The sequence below is a fragment of the Poeciliopsis prolifica genome, unplaced genomic scaffold (genome assembly GCF_027474105.1).
Source record: "Poeciliopsis prolifica strain line A6 unplaced genomic scaffold, Auburn_PproV2 SCAFFOLD125, whole genome shotgun sequence".
Lineage (NCBI taxonomy): Eukaryota > Metazoa > Chordata > Actinopteri > Cyprinodontiformes > Poeciliidae > Poeciliopsis > Poeciliopsis prolifica.
Genome location: NW_026562500.1, coordinates 457,838 through 475,107, shown reverse-complemented (window position 1 = coordinate 475,107; position 17,270 = coordinate 457,838). Strand labels below are relative to the sequence as shown.

General features: G+C 47.4%; 2 protein-coding genes and 1 pseudogene across 4 annotated transcripts; 2 read left to right on the top strand and 1 right to left on the bottom strand.

Moving 5' to 3' along the window:
- Positions 1-436: 436 nt before the first annotated feature.
- On the bottom strand, positions 437-4,675 carry LOC129355117 (E3 ubiquitin-protein ligase RNF182-like). 2 transcript variants are annotated; one of them, XM_055024674.1, is made up of 7 exons: positions 4,480-4,675; positions 4,259-4,385; positions 4,013-4,166; positions 3,863-3,930; positions 2,698-2,827; positions 2,409-2,632; positions 437-1,718 (listed from the first exon to the last, which is right to left on the bottom strand). In XM_055024674.1, exons 2-7 carry the CDS (start codon positions 4,355-4,357, stop codon positions 1,542-1,544), a joined length of 852 nt encoding a protein of 283 aa, XP_054880649.1. In that variant the 5' UTR covers positions 4,358-4,385; positions 4,480-4,675; the 3' UTR covers positions 437-1,541. The 2 variants fall into 2 exon arrangements, with proteins under 2 accessions (XP_054880649.1, XP_054880648.1); XM_055024673.1 differs by having other exon boundaries at positions 2,409-2,635; positions 4,480-4,674.
- Positions 4,676-6,294: 1,619 nt separating this feature from the next.
- LOC129355149 (small nuclear ribonucleoprotein-associated protein B'-like) lies at positions 6,295-9,532 on the top strand (annotated as a pseudogene).
- Positions 9,533-10,349: 817 nt separating this feature from the next.
- Positions 10,350-17,202, top strand: LOC129355171 (lysosomal protective protein-like). 2 transcript variants are annotated; one of them, XM_055024713.1, is made up of 14 exons: positions 10,350-10,456; positions 12,288-12,448; positions 12,517-12,628; positions 12,701-12,751; positions 12,827-12,913; positions 13,016-13,171; positions 13,251-13,427; positions 13,970-14,061; positions 14,149-14,227; positions 14,305-14,453; positions 14,526-14,601; positions 15,090-15,179; positions 16,801-16,902; positions 16,974-17,201. In XM_055024713.1, the coding sequence occupies exons 2-14, from the start codon at positions 12,288-12,290 to the stop codon at positions 17,055-17,057; spliced, it is 1,416 nt and encodes a 471-aa protein (XP_054880688.1). In that variant the 5' UTR covers positions 10,350-10,456; the 3' UTR covers positions 17,058-17,201. The 2 variants fall into 2 exon arrangements, with proteins under 2 accessions (XP_054880688.1, XP_054880687.1); XM_055024712.1 differs by lacking the exon at positions 10,350-10,456 and having other exon boundaries at positions 12,264-12,448; positions 16,974-17,202.
- Positions 17,203-17,270: the final 68 nt, after the last annotated feature.

Sequence of the window (17,270 nt, the reverse complement as noted above, 5' to 3'; positions counted from 1 at the left end):
AAGGAGCGACCGTTAACAGATGTGCTCTGTGAAACTAGTTATCTGTATGTTGCTCAGTCTGGCTAATTCACAGGGGGAAGAAGGGTGAGACATCTGGATGTAGGCCGTAGAAATCAGGCGAATCCTTTCTAGAAACCAGCTTAAACAGAGTTTACTTCAGTTCTGGATCGGGTAAATCCAGCAGATTTAGGAAACTCAATTCACCCGTTAGATGGAGAGCTGGTAGGACATCTCCCCTCTCAGAAGAGGAAGTAGTGACTGAGAGAGGAGAGAGTGAAGTAACGACAGTCCTTGTGATTAGGGATCCTGAAAACAATAAAAAGAGAGGAGCAGACAAATGTGTTTTCAGAGCGGCAGGAGATTGTAAACTGATAGCACATCTCTGTCTGTTCTCCTCGCGAGTAAGAAAGAATCTAACTCTCTTGTCTTTCCTGTGTTTGTTTAATCTGTGTTTAATAGGTGACAATTAGTTTCTACAAAAGTCGGCAGTCTGCATGCGACACGGACAGGAAGTGACACGGACAGGAAGTGACACTAGCTCCAAGTCGCCACATGATTAACACACCATTTATAAGTGATCAAGTCAAACATTGGCACTTTGACAGAAAATTAAACCGATTAACTGCTGAGGTTCCTTCTTCCATACAGTTAGCTTAGCTTAGCAAACCCTTGAAACGGTAGCAGAGTCAGAGACAATAGAACTGAATTTAGCATTATGTTAAGACAAAACAGAAATTACTCAACTTTGTTTCTTATCTTTGTCCATGGCTAACATTTTCCACTTTTCATGCTAAGCTAGACGAACTTTCCATTCCCGTCATTTTGCTAAGCTAAGCTAGCACTTTCACTTTGCTTCCAGTTTTGATACTGAGCTAGCATAACACTTTCAATGACAATCACTTTGTGAAGATGGAAAAACACTTAATTCTTAGTTTTTATGCTAAGCTATGGTAATACCTTAATCTCCTGTATTTATGCTAAGCTAACCCTTTCTGTCTTTTCAGTCTTTTTGCTAAATTCAACAAACACATTCTCTCTGTTCACTATTCTTGTGCTAAACTATGCTAATGCTTTCCTATTTTTACTGTGCTTATGCTAACTCAGTCCTAACCATAGCATTTACCAACATTTCTTGTGTTTAGCTACATTAGCCTAACATCCATTTTCACCAGTCAATATGCTAGGCTAGCAAAGGCTAGGCTAGCATGTTTCCAATGTTTTGGATTATTTAGTTAAACTGGGAATATTCCTGGTGGTTCGTGGCTGATGGGCTGAACAGAATTACATCTTTACACACAGATTGATGCACAGCATGTCATTAGCAACATGCTAACAGGAGTTTCCAGCCCGTCCCTCTCTGGCTGTGAGGATGAAACTTCTGGTCCGTCTCTCTTGTGGCCAAGAAAGTGATGCTGGTGCTCAAAAGAGGAGGGGCCTTTACGGCCGCCGCCAATCAGGAATCAGCTGAGGTTCAGGTCTGGAGGTTCTGTGGCTTTGCCGCTCCGGTGTCCTTGTTGCCATGGCAGCGGCCTTCATCGTCATCATGGCAGCCTGCGTGCGGCGATCGCCTCCCTCACCTCATGACAGATGCACTGGCAGAATCCGTAGAGAACGAGCAGCAGCAGCGTGGACGGCACCAGGCTGACGAGAACCACGCCCAGCAGCAGCTGGCCCATCATCAGCAGGTAGATCCCCAGAGGCAGCGAGCTGAAGTACACCTGGGGTCAGGGGTCATGGGGCATCGTGCCAACATTTCGCGTTACTTTTAATGCGGACACGTGTCAATTATTCTACATTTACGTGCAAAATGTTTTGTGTCCTTTCATCATAATTGTCAGCTCTATTTATTTGAACTGCAGCCACAGCTGAACATCCGTCATAAGATAAGAAGCCTGCAGTAATGCACTCAATGAAACGAATCAGTTAAATCAATACCAATAATACCAATAAAGATTAAGCAACTTCAAACTTTATGCTTGTTTTCTCATTTGGCATCTCACAATAATCAATAGATCAATTAATTAACTAAAACGAGCTCAATAATTACCATTTGCAAAATTTACTGTTTTGGTTTTCCTACCAAAAATTCATCTTTGTTGTTTCTGTTGTTAAAATGTTCATTAGAACTTAAAGTTTATTGATCTTTGGGATTTTTATTGCATTACTGGAAATGATCTCAAAACAACAATATTATTGTTTGTCACAACAACTTCTGCAGGATTTTTATCTGAAATGCAAAATGTTCATATTTTTGACCAGAAAGTTTTGTTCAAATTACTTTTTTCAATCTGTAAATGATTAATCAATGATTAAATTAATTGACAATTATTTTAATAACTGATTAACCCGATTAATTGTTTCACTGGAGCTATTTGTTAGTGATGGTGCCAGCTTCGTCTGTCACTGACCATACACAGCGCCCCCAGCAGGCAGCGTGGGAAGCTGCGGGACGTCCAGGCGCGACACTTCTGCGAGGGGAAGCTGCAGGGCAGCGAGTCCAGGCTGGGCGGCCGGTACAGACCCACCACATTGATCATGCTGACCGAGTCCGAGGACGGGGAGTCGTCCGGCAGCTCCATGATGGTGATCACCAGGCAGTCGGAGGACCGGAGGGACGCGTCCGTCCCTCCGGCTGCTGCAGAGCGGAGAGTCAGACCACAGACACAGAGACAGACAGACACACATAGACAGACTGACCTTTCAGAGAGGTGGGAGTCAACACCACCTCTGAACCGCCGCCATCTTTAACTGTCGATCCCTCCTGCTGGGCTCGGTCCTGACAGGACAGAACCGCCATGATGTGCCGGTCGTCTTCCATCAGCCACACCTGGAGACGCGGAGACAGAGTCCCAACGTGGACCGGAGTGATGGGCAGTCCACCACTTCTCACCGTCTCACCTCCTAACAAACCCGTCTCACCTCCTAACAAACCTGTCTCACCTCCTAACAAACCCGTCTCACCTCCTAACAAACCTGTCTCACCTCCTAACAAACCCGTCTCACCTCCTAACAAACCCGTCTCACCTCCTAACAAACCCGTCTCACCTCCTAACAAACCCGTCTCACCTCCTAACAAACCCGTCTCACCTCCTAACAAACCCGTCTCACCTCCTAACAAACCCGTCTCACCTCCTAACAAACCTGTCTCACCTCCTAACAAACCCGTCTCACCTCCTAACAAACCTGTCTCACCTCCTAACAAACCCGTCTCACCTCCTAACAAACCCGTCTCACCTCCTAACAAACCCGTCTCACCTCCTAACAAACCCGTTCACCTCCTAACAAACCCGTCTCACCTCCTAACAAACCCGTCTCACCTCCTAACAAACCCGTCTCACCTCCTAACAAACCCGTCTCACCTCCTAACAAACCTGTCTCACCTCCTAACAAACCCGTCTCACCTCCTAACAAACCTGTCTCACCTCCTAACAAACCCGTCTCACCTCCTAACAAACCCGTCTCACCTCCTAACAAACCCGTCTCACCTCCTAACAAACCCGTCTCACCTCCTAACAAACCCGTCTCACCTCCTAACAAACCCGTCTCACCTCCTAACAAACCCGTCTCACCTTTTAACAAACCCGTCTCACCTCCTAACAAACCCGTCTCACCTCCTAACAAACCCGTCTCACCTCCTAACAAACCGTCTCACCTCCTAACAAACCCGTCTCACCTCCTAACAAACCCGTCTCACCTCCTAACAAACCCGTCTCACCTCCTAACAAACCCGTCTCACCTCCTAACAAACCTGTCTCACCTCCTAACAAACCCGTCTCACCTTTTAACAAACCCGTCTCACCTCCTAACAAACCCGTCTCACCTCCTAACAAACCCGTCTCACCTCCTAACAAACCCGTCTCACCTCCTCGTCAGGGACGTAGGTCTCGTGGCGGCAGAACGGGCAGCTGATGACGGTCGGTGAAGAGTCTCCTGAAAGCCAGGATGAAAGCTCACAGAGCAGGTCTTTAATGGAGTGTCAGCAGCAGCAGCAGCACACCTGGCAGGTGAACACCTATGTCCACCATCTTCTTGAGACACTTGGCGCAGACCCGGTGCAGGCAGCCCAGCAGCTTTGGTTTCCGGCTCCGAGTGTTGTATCGGTTGTAACAGATCTTACACTCCAGTTCCTCCACGGTGTAGACCAGAGACTGAGCCCAGCTCTGAACCTGAAACACAACGCACAACAGGCCGTGGGTACCTGAATGCACCATGATGGCTGTAGGACGTTCCAGAAACAAGGCATGATGGGAACTCTCACCTTGCCTTCAATCTCCTGGCCAAGCTCCGCCTCCATCAGCTGGTTCATCTTAGTGGTCAGTTTGAGGTTGAGCTGATCAGTCAAAGTGCGGATGTTCATCCGTCCAACCAGGAGGCCAGACGTCCATCTAGGGAGAGACAGGTGAGACAGAGACATGTCTCACTGGCCCGGGCCGCCACCCTCCAAGTGAGTTCAACAGGAGGACAAGTTCAGAGACACACCTGGAATCTACCCTGTGGTACTCCACAAGTAGCCCTGCAGGTGGAGGAAGAGTCACCGTTCACTGTGGAGAAACAACTGGATCAGAACCAGAACTGACATCTAACAGAACCAGATTGAACCAGAGGCGACACCAGTCCACCGTCTGAGGCCAACAGAACATCAACAGTGACTTTCAGCAGAGCTGATCCAATGATGAGTTCTGTAATCTGGCTGACCCAGAACCATCTGACCCAGAACCATCTGACCCAGAACCATCTGACCCAGAACCATCTGACCCAGAACCATCTGACCCAAGACTTCAAATCAGAATCAAGTCATCTTCATCTCGAGGTTCTGAAGTATAGGTTTAATTACCTTATAAAACCTGTGGTTCTGATCACTTGGTTCTGATCAGTTTACCAATTGTATATTAATAAGAGCTGAAAATATATGATTGGTCGTTATGTCCAGTAGCTCTGCAATAGAACTTCTGGGATAAATGGATTGGACCTGGCAGCTCAAATTAGACCCTAACCAAAGAGAATATGATCGAAAACGGATCAGAACCAGCGGATCGACGACAGAACCTTCATTTACAACCTCAAGCTGATCAGTTCTCCTCTCACGGACCAGCAGCTGCTGCAGCTGCTGTTGCTGCAGCTGCTGCTAACTGCTGCAGCTGCTAACTGCTGCAGCTCACCTGCTGGCCTGGAGATGCTGAAGGTCTTCCAGTCTCAGGGGGTTCTGGACTGCGCTGGTTCCGGTCAGTTGCTCCGATGGTTCTGGTTGCTGCAGGCTTCCGGTGGTTGCAGCAACATGTTGGCCTTCAGCATCAACAGCTCCAGTGGTTCTGAAGGTTGAAGGGAATCCAGCGGTTTCGGGTCTGACGGAACCGGTTCCGCTGGCCGCAGCTGTGGCCTCGCGCTCAGCAACAGTGTCCTGATTTCTGTCCCCGCGACAGAACGCTGGATGTGACGTCACTGCGGATCTCGGCCCGTGTCCCGGTGTCGGTGCCAGCGGTTCGGTCTGTCTAGGGGTTCTGGTTCTGTTGTCGGTCGCGGCTGGTTCCGGTGAGTCGCGGTGACTCACCATCCCTCCGACTCACTGCGGCGGGAAGCCGGTCACCATGACAACCGCTCAGATGGCGGAAAGAGCCGACCGAGCATTCTGTGGGCTCCAGAACCGAACCGAACCGAACCGAACCCGAGCGCATAGGAGACCTCTGTAAACAAGTGTCCCCCTGGAGACACTTGTTTCAGCAGTGGCGCTCCAAGGGGGGCTGTGGGGGCCTGGGGCCCCTCTGGAAAAAAATTAATTATGTTCATTTTCTGAAATCAAGACATAAACGTAAAATCAAACAAGCACACAAATATATGTATGTATATATCTATATATGCTGGGATGGGATGGACAGACTTTCTTCCATTGGTTGTTAATATTAGTAAAAGATTATGTGGAGGTACAGTTTGATAAACAGAATTTTTTTAATGAGAACTGTTTGTCAACCAATGATAACTTTTTAAAATAACTTTAAACCTGATTTGCTGTCAATAAGCACATTAAGCCCATATTTTATATGTCAGAAGGGATTTTTATATCAGCCTGATGTAAAACTGTCTTTCCACACACTGGTTTAAAAACACCAGTGTGTGTCATCTTTATGTTTCGTTTCATTTCACAATGATGAAAGACAAGAATTAATGTTTCTGTTTTATATAATTTATTAAAAGGCAGCTGTACCTTTAATGAAAATATTCCACGAGAAACTGAAATGGAAACACTCATTTATTTTTTACCCTGTAGGAACTCTTGATCTGTCCGTGTTTCCAGTCGGGAGCTCCGGGTTGTTACACCACTTCCTGTCCTTTGTAATAAAGGCCCGGCGGCTCAGCGGGTCAGTTTTTGGTTTTAGGTTCGGTGAATCCGGGTCAAATCGGAGCCATCAGAACCGCAAACATGGTGAGTTTTCCCGAACTGGGTCTTTGAGACCCGGTCCTTCAGAACGATGAGAATTGTTATTTTTTAACGCGATGATTTGAATATGGCGGCGGTTTGAGGAGACGTTGGCGGGACGTTGGAGGAGAGGTCCAAATGGATCCGAACCGGATCGCCACAACTGGAAACTGGTCCAATACGTCAATAAACTGAACCATCGGCCTGGTTCTGATTAACGGGTCATAACTGGGCCAGATGTGGTTCGATTCGGTCTCAGAATATGAACAAACCGAACCCGATCCACATCAAGGCCGATAAAGCTCGGTTCTGGAGTGTAGCGGCCGAACTGGGTCAGATACCAGAGTCTGTGAAACGAACCGGACCGCGGTTCTGTGTTTACTCTCAGTTTTGACTTTCAGGTGAGCTGCTCACCTGCGGGGCGGTGCTCTCTGGTACCGGAACCGGTCAGAACTCTGCACTGGTTCCAGTTCAGAGTTCTGAACTGCAGGATTTGGGTCAGCGCCGAAGGTTTGATCCAGAACCGGGTCCGGAGAAACCCGGGTTCTGGTTTATGTTGTCCTCCTGGTTTTGGGTCAGAAATGTTTTGTTGATTTAACACTTAAAGATCCACAATAGAACCGGATCCAGGATGGAACCAGAACCAGAATAAAGTTCTGCTCAGGTTCTGCTTCCTTCTCTTCTGTGGATTAATTTTAGTGGCTGTTTTCTTGATGCTCTGATCTTTGATCGGACCTTAGTTCTGCCAGTTCATGGGGTCAGAGACCCAGATGCAGGTAACTGGGTCAGAACCTGGTGTGATGTGGTGATGATGTCATGTTGCTGCTTGTCTCTGATTGGCTGCAGACGGTGGGGAAGAGCAGCAAGATGCTGCAGCACATCGACTTCAGGATGAGGTGCATCCTGCAGGACGGACGCATCTTCATCGGAACCTTCAAGGCCTTCGACAAACACATGAACCTCATCCTGTGCGACTGCGACGAGTTCCGCAAGATCAAGTAGGTCCAAAGCCCTGGAACCAGAACCAGAACCGGGCTTTCACTGGGTCAATGTCGCTGAGCTTCAATTGAACCCAGAATGTAAATCTTAGAGTTTAAAGATGAATCTTTCTTTCTCCTCCGTCATCATTGAAAACCTCGTAAAAAAAGAAAGTTTATTAGAATTACTGAACAAGTTTAAAGTTTCTGAGCTGAAAATTAAACAAAATAAATGAAGAACAATCCAACTTAGTTCAACAAATTATAAACCTCAAACTAAACATTCTATTACATTCAAGCCAATTTAATTAAAATTGATATAATTTCTGACTTTAAACTATATAGTTTGATGTTTTCAGCGTTTCAGTTCAAATGACTTGTCTCTTTTCCCACCAACTTCCTGATCAAATGACTTAAATCCAAATCTTCCACAAGTTTCAATAATTTGGTGTGCAGCCATGTTCAGCTTTTACTTTCCTACATTTTGAATTTAATGTGATTCCTTCGTGTGTTTCTACATAGTGAAACAGTGATGAACACAGTGATGAACACAGGAAAAGTTTTAGTTTCCAGCAGATGAAACATTTTGATAGTCGACAATCAGAGGCAGAAGGAAACAAACCGCAGCGACACCTGAGTCTAAAGATTCAACTCAGCCGTCAGATTCTGAGAGGAAACGATAAATTCATTTCAAATCCCTCTATAGGAATCAACAGTTTATCAGAACAGAAGCGGATTTTACTGTCCAACTGCAGCCTCAGATTCACAGATAAGTTCTTAAAATGTTTCACAAAGAAATATGAAGAATATTAAGAGGAATGAGGCCGCCGCCCAGGCCATGAAGGCTGAAGCAGAAGATGCTGCAGGTTTTAGAAATGAGCTGCTGGATGTGGAACCGAGTCGTAATGTGGCAGCAAAACACAAAACATGCAACAACTGGAAAAGATGAAGTGATTGTGGAAATCTGCTCAGTTTCTCCCTAACAATTACTCATGACTTCAGTCTGCCACTGTGCCTTGACCTTTGACCCTAAGCTGAAGTTCATTTATGTCAAATCTGGAATAATCATCTCCTCATGGTACCAAACACAAACCGCTGTGACCGGTTCTGATAGAATCAGGGTTCAGCTCTGATTGGCTGGGAGGTGGAGGCTGTTTCTGTGGTAAAGTCTAAAGGCTGGTGACCTTTGACCCTGTTCTCTCCGGCAGGCCAAAGAACTCGAAGCAGCCGGAGCGCGAGGAGAAGCGGGTTCTGGGTCTGGTTCTGCTACGGGGGGAGAACCTGGTTTCCATGACGGTGGAAGGCCCGCCCCCCAAAGACGTGAGTGCTTCCTGCTGAGCGCTGTGTGCGGTGGTGACCTCTGACCTCTGACCTGCGATCTCTCTCCCTCAGACCGGGATGCCCGGGTCCCCCTGGCGGGCGTGGCGGGCGGGGGGGCGTGGGCCGCGCCGCGGGTCGGGGCGTCCCGGCCGGCGCGCCGATGCCTCAGGCGCCGGCCGGACTGGCGGGGCCGGTCCGGGGAGTGGGCGGGCCTTCGCAGCAGGTAACCATGGTGAAATGGATGGGGCGGGTCAGCGGCGAGTTCCGGTTCTGAAGGTTCTGCGTGTTCCAGGTGATGACTCCGCAGGGCAGAGGCACTGTTGCCGCAGCAGCAACAGGCGCCAGCATCGCCGGCGCCCCGACGCAGTACCCCCCTGGGCGGGGACCCCGCCCCCCATGGCCCGAGCCGCGCCCCTCCAGGTGAGTCCAGCTCCCGTGTTTGATGGCTGTAGATTGCTCTCTTGCTCCTCATTGGCTCCCGTTTGGCTCCACCCCCACAGGTATGATGGGCCCACCCCCCGGCATGCGTCCCCCGATGGGCCCCCCGATGGGAATGCCGCCCGGTCCGGGCCGCGGCGCCCCGATGGGAATGCCGCCTCCCGGCATGAGGCCGCCGCCTCCCGGGATGAGAGGTCAGCTGGCCGGCCAATTACATCGCACCTTCCTTTAGCCAATCGGTGACCTTAACCTGATCATGTGACCTCTTCTAGGACCGCCCCCTCCAGGAATGAGGCCGCCGCCCAGGCCATGAAGAAGCTCCGCCCCCTCAGACTCTTGTATAGATGTTTTTTGTTACTTTTTAATAAAGTTTTCTCAGTTTGAATTTCCCTGGTCTGTTTGTTTCCATGGTAACAAGGAACATCACTTCACAGAACCGATTTTAAATCCCTGGAAAACTCGATGGAAAGAAAACCTCTGGAAGTTTTGTGGAACACGGCACCCGTCATGAACATGAAGAAATCTCCATGAATCATTTGCTTAATGACACTTTCCAGGCAATCTGCATTAAAAGGGTCTTTATTTACTGAATGGCACTTTATAACATTTTACGCATTCATGCATCGTCCTACAGCATGCACATGCATTTTTGTCAATTAAACATTTTTAAATGAGTCTGGTGTCATTAATAATCCAACTTTTCCACAAAGGTGTAACTGAAGAACCCAAACCCGGTTCTGCTGGATCATAAAACAGTTTATTTCCAGTCTGCACCTGAGCTGCTGGATGTTTTGAAATGACACAAAGGAATGAGATTAATAAATAGAGCAGCGAATATGAGAGGTTCATACGGAACTCCTGCAGTTCACTCAGCGTCCATGAGGGGGCGCTCTCTGGTCAGTCTTTAAAACATTTTATTATTAGAAATATGAAATAACAGTTCTCTCTAATTTTGTTGTTCTAGATTCAGAACACTTCCGACTTAAACCGAAATCAGAATCGATCTTCCTTTAGTGATGTCACTTCCGCCCAGAAGGGGGCGGTACTGAGCTACAACAGGTGCATCACATTTTCAGTCATTAAATTCCCATTGTTGCTGGAACTATGTTATTTTTATTGTCTTCACTGGAGTTAAAATGATTTCTGTTGCGTCGGACGGGCTGCAGGAAGCCGTGTTGATAAATAAAAACTCGACCCAGTTGGTGAACCAGAACCAGGAAGTTCTCAGCTGAACACGTGACTTTAACCGGAGTCACATGACTGCAGTGATCGGAGCCACTGCAGCGCGCGGACAGGTGGACTCTGAAAGGTGAGTTTTTGTAATGCTGGGGTTCTGGTTCCGAATGGACCCAGCTGGTATTAGCTGGTCTAACCTGTCCTGGACGAACCCCCTCATTCTGGTCCGGTTCTGGACCGGACTGAGGTTTTTTCCGTGTCTCTTGGCGAATTCTGTTTCTTTCGGTTTGAATCTGGACCCTGACGGTTCTGTTTGGGTTCGGACTGTCCCGTTTGTAAAGGAAGTTCTGGTTTTATGAAAGTCAGGAGTTTTTGTCTTGCGGTTGAATAAACTTTCCTCCCTGCTGAGGTGGATCAGGACTTAAATAATGGGTAATTCTGGACCGAACCTGTTGGAGTCAGCTGACTGAAACCGACAGAACTTCCTGTTAAGGGCCGGTTCTGCTGCAGAGCCCCCTGGTGGTCTGTTTGGGATCAGCAGCTTATTGATGATGGGATGGAACTGGATCGGACCGGATCTGGGTCTGCAGGTGGGCCAGAGCAGAAGGTCCAGATTGGCTGTGATCATCAATCTGGAGATGTTCTGTTGCTGTTTATCAACATGGTGAAGATCTGGACCTGGTTCTGGAGCACCAGGTCCAGTTTTTCTTCATGCATCAATCAGAGGATGAAATGCCTGACAGATGTAGGTGATGTCACTTCCTGTCCAGGCTCAGGCGTAGTTGGTGATAGTGATGGGCAGATGAGGGTGTATGGCACATTTCCCAAACTGTGTCGACACTGTGTTGCTGTATCACTCAATGGCGACATCTGCTGGATTTAAAAAGTAATTGCAGGCAACTTCAATAAAGCCTGGAAACAGACTGAACAAGGTTCATTCACACATTTTTATTTACAGAAACATCAGCTACGTTAACATCTTTGGGCCAATTGCCAAGAAAACAAAACAACAACAAAAGCTGACTTGTATTTTTTTTATTTTTATTATTATTATTATTAACTGTTTACAAATCAGCCGAGATGAATGCTGAAGTTTCTTCCTTCTGACGTATTTCTATCTTGAAAATTGAAAGTGCAATTAGATCATACATCAATTCATCCAGAGGTCTGGAATCAGACGATGTTCCTCATGCAGACATTCCCATCACAGAAGCGACACATTAATAGTTTCTGGTCCTTTTTATGAAACTTGCATATAAAGTGATTATTCACTTTAAAGCATTTTCATTTTGCCCGAAAGCTTTAGGGAATTTTCTCTTGCACACAAAGAGCTGCTGCTTTTGCTAGTCCATATTGTCTGTATGGATTTTCCTTCTTGACCTCAAACCGGTTTAAAAAAGTAGTTGCAGTAAAGCATAATATAGTAACAGGTTCAAGAATGGACAATTTGAACCTTTTTGGTTTGAAAGAAATAATTTTTTTTTAGGACGACATTTTGTGCAATTTTATACAACAATGTGATGTTGTATACATTTAACCTACAATAGAAATAAAAGTTAATCCATGTAAACTAATTAAAGTATTCTTCAGAAAGAATAATCAATGAAACAAGAACGGAATAATAATTGACCTTATTCTCCGTGATAAGATCAAATGATCCACACATGAGAAAACTTCCTGGTTGATCCATAGTTTTCGATGACAAGCCGAACACCAAAGCCATCCAACAAAACCCACAAACGTGTCGATACATTTTCTGTTTATAAATACAACTTGGCGCGTTCAGAACCAAACGACACAGGAACCGGATCGGAACCGGATCGGAACTGGATCGGTCATGTGGTTTTCCTTAAAGAGATACGCACACCGACACGGGGGCTTCGCCTTGTTTGCTTGGCGCATGCGCCAAGGTTTCAGTGTCGTGACATCACTAGTTGGTGATGTCACTTCCTGTCCCGCCTCAGATGCAGGTGTTCCTGTGGTTCCTCCCGATGTTCCTGCTGGGCGCCGGCGCCGCTCCCTCTGCAGATGAGATCAGCTTTCTTCCTGGGCTCTCGAAGCAGCCGAGCTTCAGGCAGTACTCTGGATACCTGACCGTGGCTGATGGGAAACACCTTCACTACTGGTCAGTACCTGAGCGCCTGCAGCTCACCTGGCTGCTGCTGCCTCACCTGAACAGGTTCTGGTTCTCAGGTTTGTGGAGTCTCAGAGCAAGCCGTCGACCGACCCGGTGGTTCTGTGGCTCAACGGCGGACCGGGCTGCAGCTCATTGGACGGACTGCTCACCGAGCATGGACCCTTCCTGGTAGCTAACCCCTGACTCCGCCCACTTTTCCCTATGACATCAGTGCGCACTGTTTGATTTCCTCTCCTTCAGATCCAGGACGATGGAGCGACGCTGCAGTACAACCCGTACTCCTGGAACAAGGTGGGCCATGTGACTGGCGGGGGTGTGGTCACTAACTGAGTCCTGAACACTGATTGGCTCATTGCTCACCTGCAGATTGCCAACATGTTGTACCTGGAGTCTCCAGTGGGTGTCGGCTTCTCGTACTCTGATGATAAGAATTACAAAACCAATGACACAGAGGTGAGTGATGACCTTCCAACGGCGCTTTTGATTGGTTCACTGTGGACCTGAGACCCGGTCTCTGATTGGTTCTCCGGTGTGTGAGACTTTCTGTGTTTGCAGGTGTCCATGAACAACTACCTGGCCCTGAAGGAGTTCTTCCGGCTGTTTCCAGAGTACAGCAGCAACGAGCTCTACCTGACCGGAGAAAGTTACGGTGGTATCTACATCCCGACGCTCGCCGAGCGGGTCATGGAGGACTCCAGCCTGAACCTGCAGGTTCTTTCTGCTCAGCGTCTGACCCGTTCAGGTGACCTCACCCAGCCTCTGTGTGACGCCCTGTTTGCCTGTGTTGCAGGGCGTCGCAGTGGGCAACGGGTTGTCGAGCTACGAGCTGAATGATAACTCTCTGGTTTACTTCGCCTACTACCACGGCCTGCTGGGCAGCCAGCTGTGGGCGGAGCTTCAGATGTACTGCTGCAGCGGCGGGAAGTGCGACTTCCACAACAACCAGAACCCCAACTGCACTGAAAAGGTGAATCTCAGGCGGGTGGGGGGTGCCGCCATCTGAGGTGTAGTGCCACAACAATGAAAAATAAAATGAATAATTCAGTGTGAAATGATGACGTTGGTTATGGACTGATCATCAGCTAAACGGGTCAGTCTCAGTTACTGTCTAGTAGAGCCAGCCTGATGAGGGCTTGCGTACTGAAATGATTAGTATATTTGGAACAGTTGGGCATCAACAATGCAAAAACGCATTGAAATACACAACATAACAACATACACATTGTTTATCCGATGCCGTTTTATCTGAGTGATCCATGAAAACCAGGGAATGAATGCGGGAAACTCGCTGCTGGTCAAAAGGGCTTTTTCTCTATTCAAGGCTGGAGGAGGGAACCAGGGAGTCAGAAATGGACCATTCAGATCACATTTTCCTGCTGTGTGGAATCTATAATTCAGAGCTTCCTTCTACAGAATTATGAATAAGTTCAAGGCTGTTAGATGAACGACAGTTTTCAGATGAATGGTTCTTCCACCAGGTATTCAGTCCAGGTGTTTCTCTCTCTACAGCTGTCAGACGTGCAGACGATTCTTTACAGTTCAGGGCTCAACATTTACAACCTGTACGCTCCGTGTGCGGGGGGAGTCCCTCACAGATTCAGGTAAGCTGTAACCTTGTTCACCTCACCTGCAGCAGGTGAGTTCTGCTGCAGGTGAACTCACCTGGCTGATGGCTTCTGGGTTCTCAGTGTGGACCATGGACAGCTGGTGGTCAGAGATATGGGGAACATCTTCATCAACCATCAGGAGACTCGCCAGTGGAACCAGGTGTGTGAACTCACCTGACACCTAATTAAGACGGACTCACCTGTTCTCAGCTTCTCGCCTGCTGCTCCTCACTGCAGAAGCTGATGAGTCTGGCCTCTGTGCACCTGTCCGTCCGCCTGGATCCACCCTGCACCAACTCCACGCCGTCCAGTCTCTACCTGAACAACGCATACGTCAAGAAAGCTCTGCACATCAGTCCCGACGCTCTGGACTGGGCCATCTGCAGGTAACCGTCTCACCTGTCCCGTCTCACCTGTCAGGTCAGCATATCTCTGACCCGTCTTGTCTGGTGTTGCAGTTCTGAGGTGAACCTGAAGTACGGCCGGCTCTACATGGACGTCAGGAAGCAGTACCTAAAGCTGCTTTCAGCTCTGGTCAGTGACTTTGCCGCAGCCCCTGCAACTTCCTGTCTGAGCAGGAAGTTGCATGCGGTGAGAGTTCTGATTGGTGATCAGTGATGGCATAATTACTATGAAATAGTCACTTAGTTAAATTAATGATTACTTGATTTGGAAAGTAATAAGTTACATTGAAGTAACTTATTTAGTTCCTTTCTTATTTAGTTGCTGGCAATAACCTGACATTAGCTTTGCCAATACTTAATAGCAACTTATTTTACCATTATGAAATGACTTAGAATGTTGAACTGTATGGCAGATTGTTTAATGAAAAAACATTTCATTTTTTTGTGTATTCCACTGTTGTGGATTTTAGAACCCCAACCTCCAAAAAATGGTAATGCGACTTCAATCAGTTTACTGGATTTGAAATAGTAACTCGTTAATTACTCGCTACTGACAAAAGGTGTGTGCAGGTGTGATCCAGGTTTGGTTCCAGGTGTTCTGTGATGTACTCTCTGCAGAAGTACCGGGTCCTAGTTTACAACGGAGACGTGGACATGGCCTGCAACTTCCTGGGTGACGAGTGGTTTGTGGAGTCTCTACAGCAGCAGGTAACCATCACCTGACCAGGCTAATGAAACATTTTACAGGATCTGGGAACTATGTAGCTAAAATGTTGACTCCAAGACCCGTGGCTGGAAACTCCTGCTGTTCTTGGATGTTAACTGGGAAAAAGTTTGATGTTTAAACGGCGCCGCCAAGACACCTTAACTCAGCCTGGCGCTCAGGTAGCCTGGCGCTCAGGTAGCCTGGCGCTCAGGTAGCCTGGCGCTCAGGTAGCCTGATCGGGAACAGAAAATCTGGCTTAGCCTGCTGTCCTGGTTTTATGAAACAGCCCTCAGAGGTCCTCAGGTGTGTTTACATGTGTGTGTGTTTACATGTGTGTGTGTTTACCTGTGTGTGTGTTTACCTGTGTGTGTGTGTTTACCTGTGTGTGTTTACCTGTGTGTGTTTACCTGTGTGTGTGTTTACCTGTGTGTGTGTTTACATGTGTGTGTTTACATGTGTGTGTTTACCTGTGTGTGTTTACCTGTGTGTGTTTACCTGTGTGTGTGTTTACCTGTGTGTGTTTACCTGTGTGTGTTTACCTGTGTGTGTTTACCTGTGTGTGTTTACCTGTGTGTGTGTTTACCTGTGTGTGTTTACCTGTGTGTGTTTACCTGTGTGTGTGTTTACCTGTGTGTGTTTACCTGTGTGTGTGTTTACCTGTGTGTGTGTTTACCTGTGTGTGTGTTTACCTGTGTGTGTTTTACGTGTGTGTGTTTACCTGTGTGTGTGTTTACCTGTGTGTGTTTACCTGTGTGTGTGTTTACCTGTGTGTGTTTACCTGTGTGTGTGTTTACATGTGTGTGTGTTTACATGTGTGTGTTTACATGTGTGTGTTTACATGTGTGTGTGTTTACCTGTGTGTGTTTACCTGTGTGTGTGTTTACCTGTGTGTGTGTTTACCTGTGTGTGTGTTTACCTGTGTGTGTGTTTACCTGTGTGTTTACCTGTGTGTGTGTTTACCTGTGTGTGTTTACCTGTGTGTGTTTACCTGTGTGTGTGTTTACCTGTGTGTGTGTTTACCTGTGTGTGTGTTTACCTGTGTGTGTGTTTACCTGTGTGTGTGTTTACCTGTGTGTGTGTTTACCTGTGTGTGTTTACCTGTGTGTGTGTTTACCTGTGTGTGTGTTTACCTGTGTGTGTGTTACCTGTGTGTGTGTTTACCTGTGTGTGTTTACCTGTGTGTGTTTACCTGTGTGTGTGTTTACCTGTGTGTGTGTACCTGTGTGTGTGTTTACCTGTGTGTGTGTTTACCTGGTGTGTGTTTACCTGTGTGTGTGTTTACATGTGTGTGTGTTTACATGTGTGTGTGTTTACCTGTGTGTGTGTACACCTGTGTGTGTTTACCTGTGTGTGTGTTTACCTGTGTGTGTTTACCTGTGTGTGTGTTTACCTGTGTGTGTGTTTACATGTGTGTGTTTACATGTGTGTGTTTACCTGTGTGTGTTTACCTGTGTGTGTTTACCTGTGTGTGTTTACCTGTGTGTGTTTACCTGTGTGTGTTTACCTGTGTGTGTGTGTTTACCTGTGTGTGTGTTTACCTGTGTGTGTGTTTACCTGTGTGTGTTTACCTGTGTGTGTTTACCTGTGTGTGTGTTTACCTGTGTGTGTTTACCTGTGTGTTAGGTGGAGGTCCAGAGGCGTCCCTGGGTCTATGACGGTCTGGATGGTCATCAGATCGGCGGCTTCGTCAAAGAGTTTAACAACATAGCCTTCCTCACAGTGAAGGTACGTCATCATCATCATCATCACTGAGGTCATGGTTCTGGTTGCTGATTGGCTGCTTCGTGGTCCTGCAGGGCTCTGGTCACATGGTTCCAACAGATAAACCTGTCGCCGCCTTCGCCATGTTCAGCAGGTTCATCCAGAAGCAGCCGTACTGAGCCGAGGCCCGTTTGGACCCGTCCAGCTGCCGAACTCTCAGGGTGTTTTTATGTTTTACGATCAAAATGTAAAAAATTTAATCAAAAGTCTTCTTTGTGTTGGCTCCATATCGCCATGGAAACGATCAAAACGAAAATAAACTCAGATTTGAACCAAATTCTGGCTCCAGTTTCTATTTCTTTACGCCGTCCCAGAAGAACCGACCAGAACCG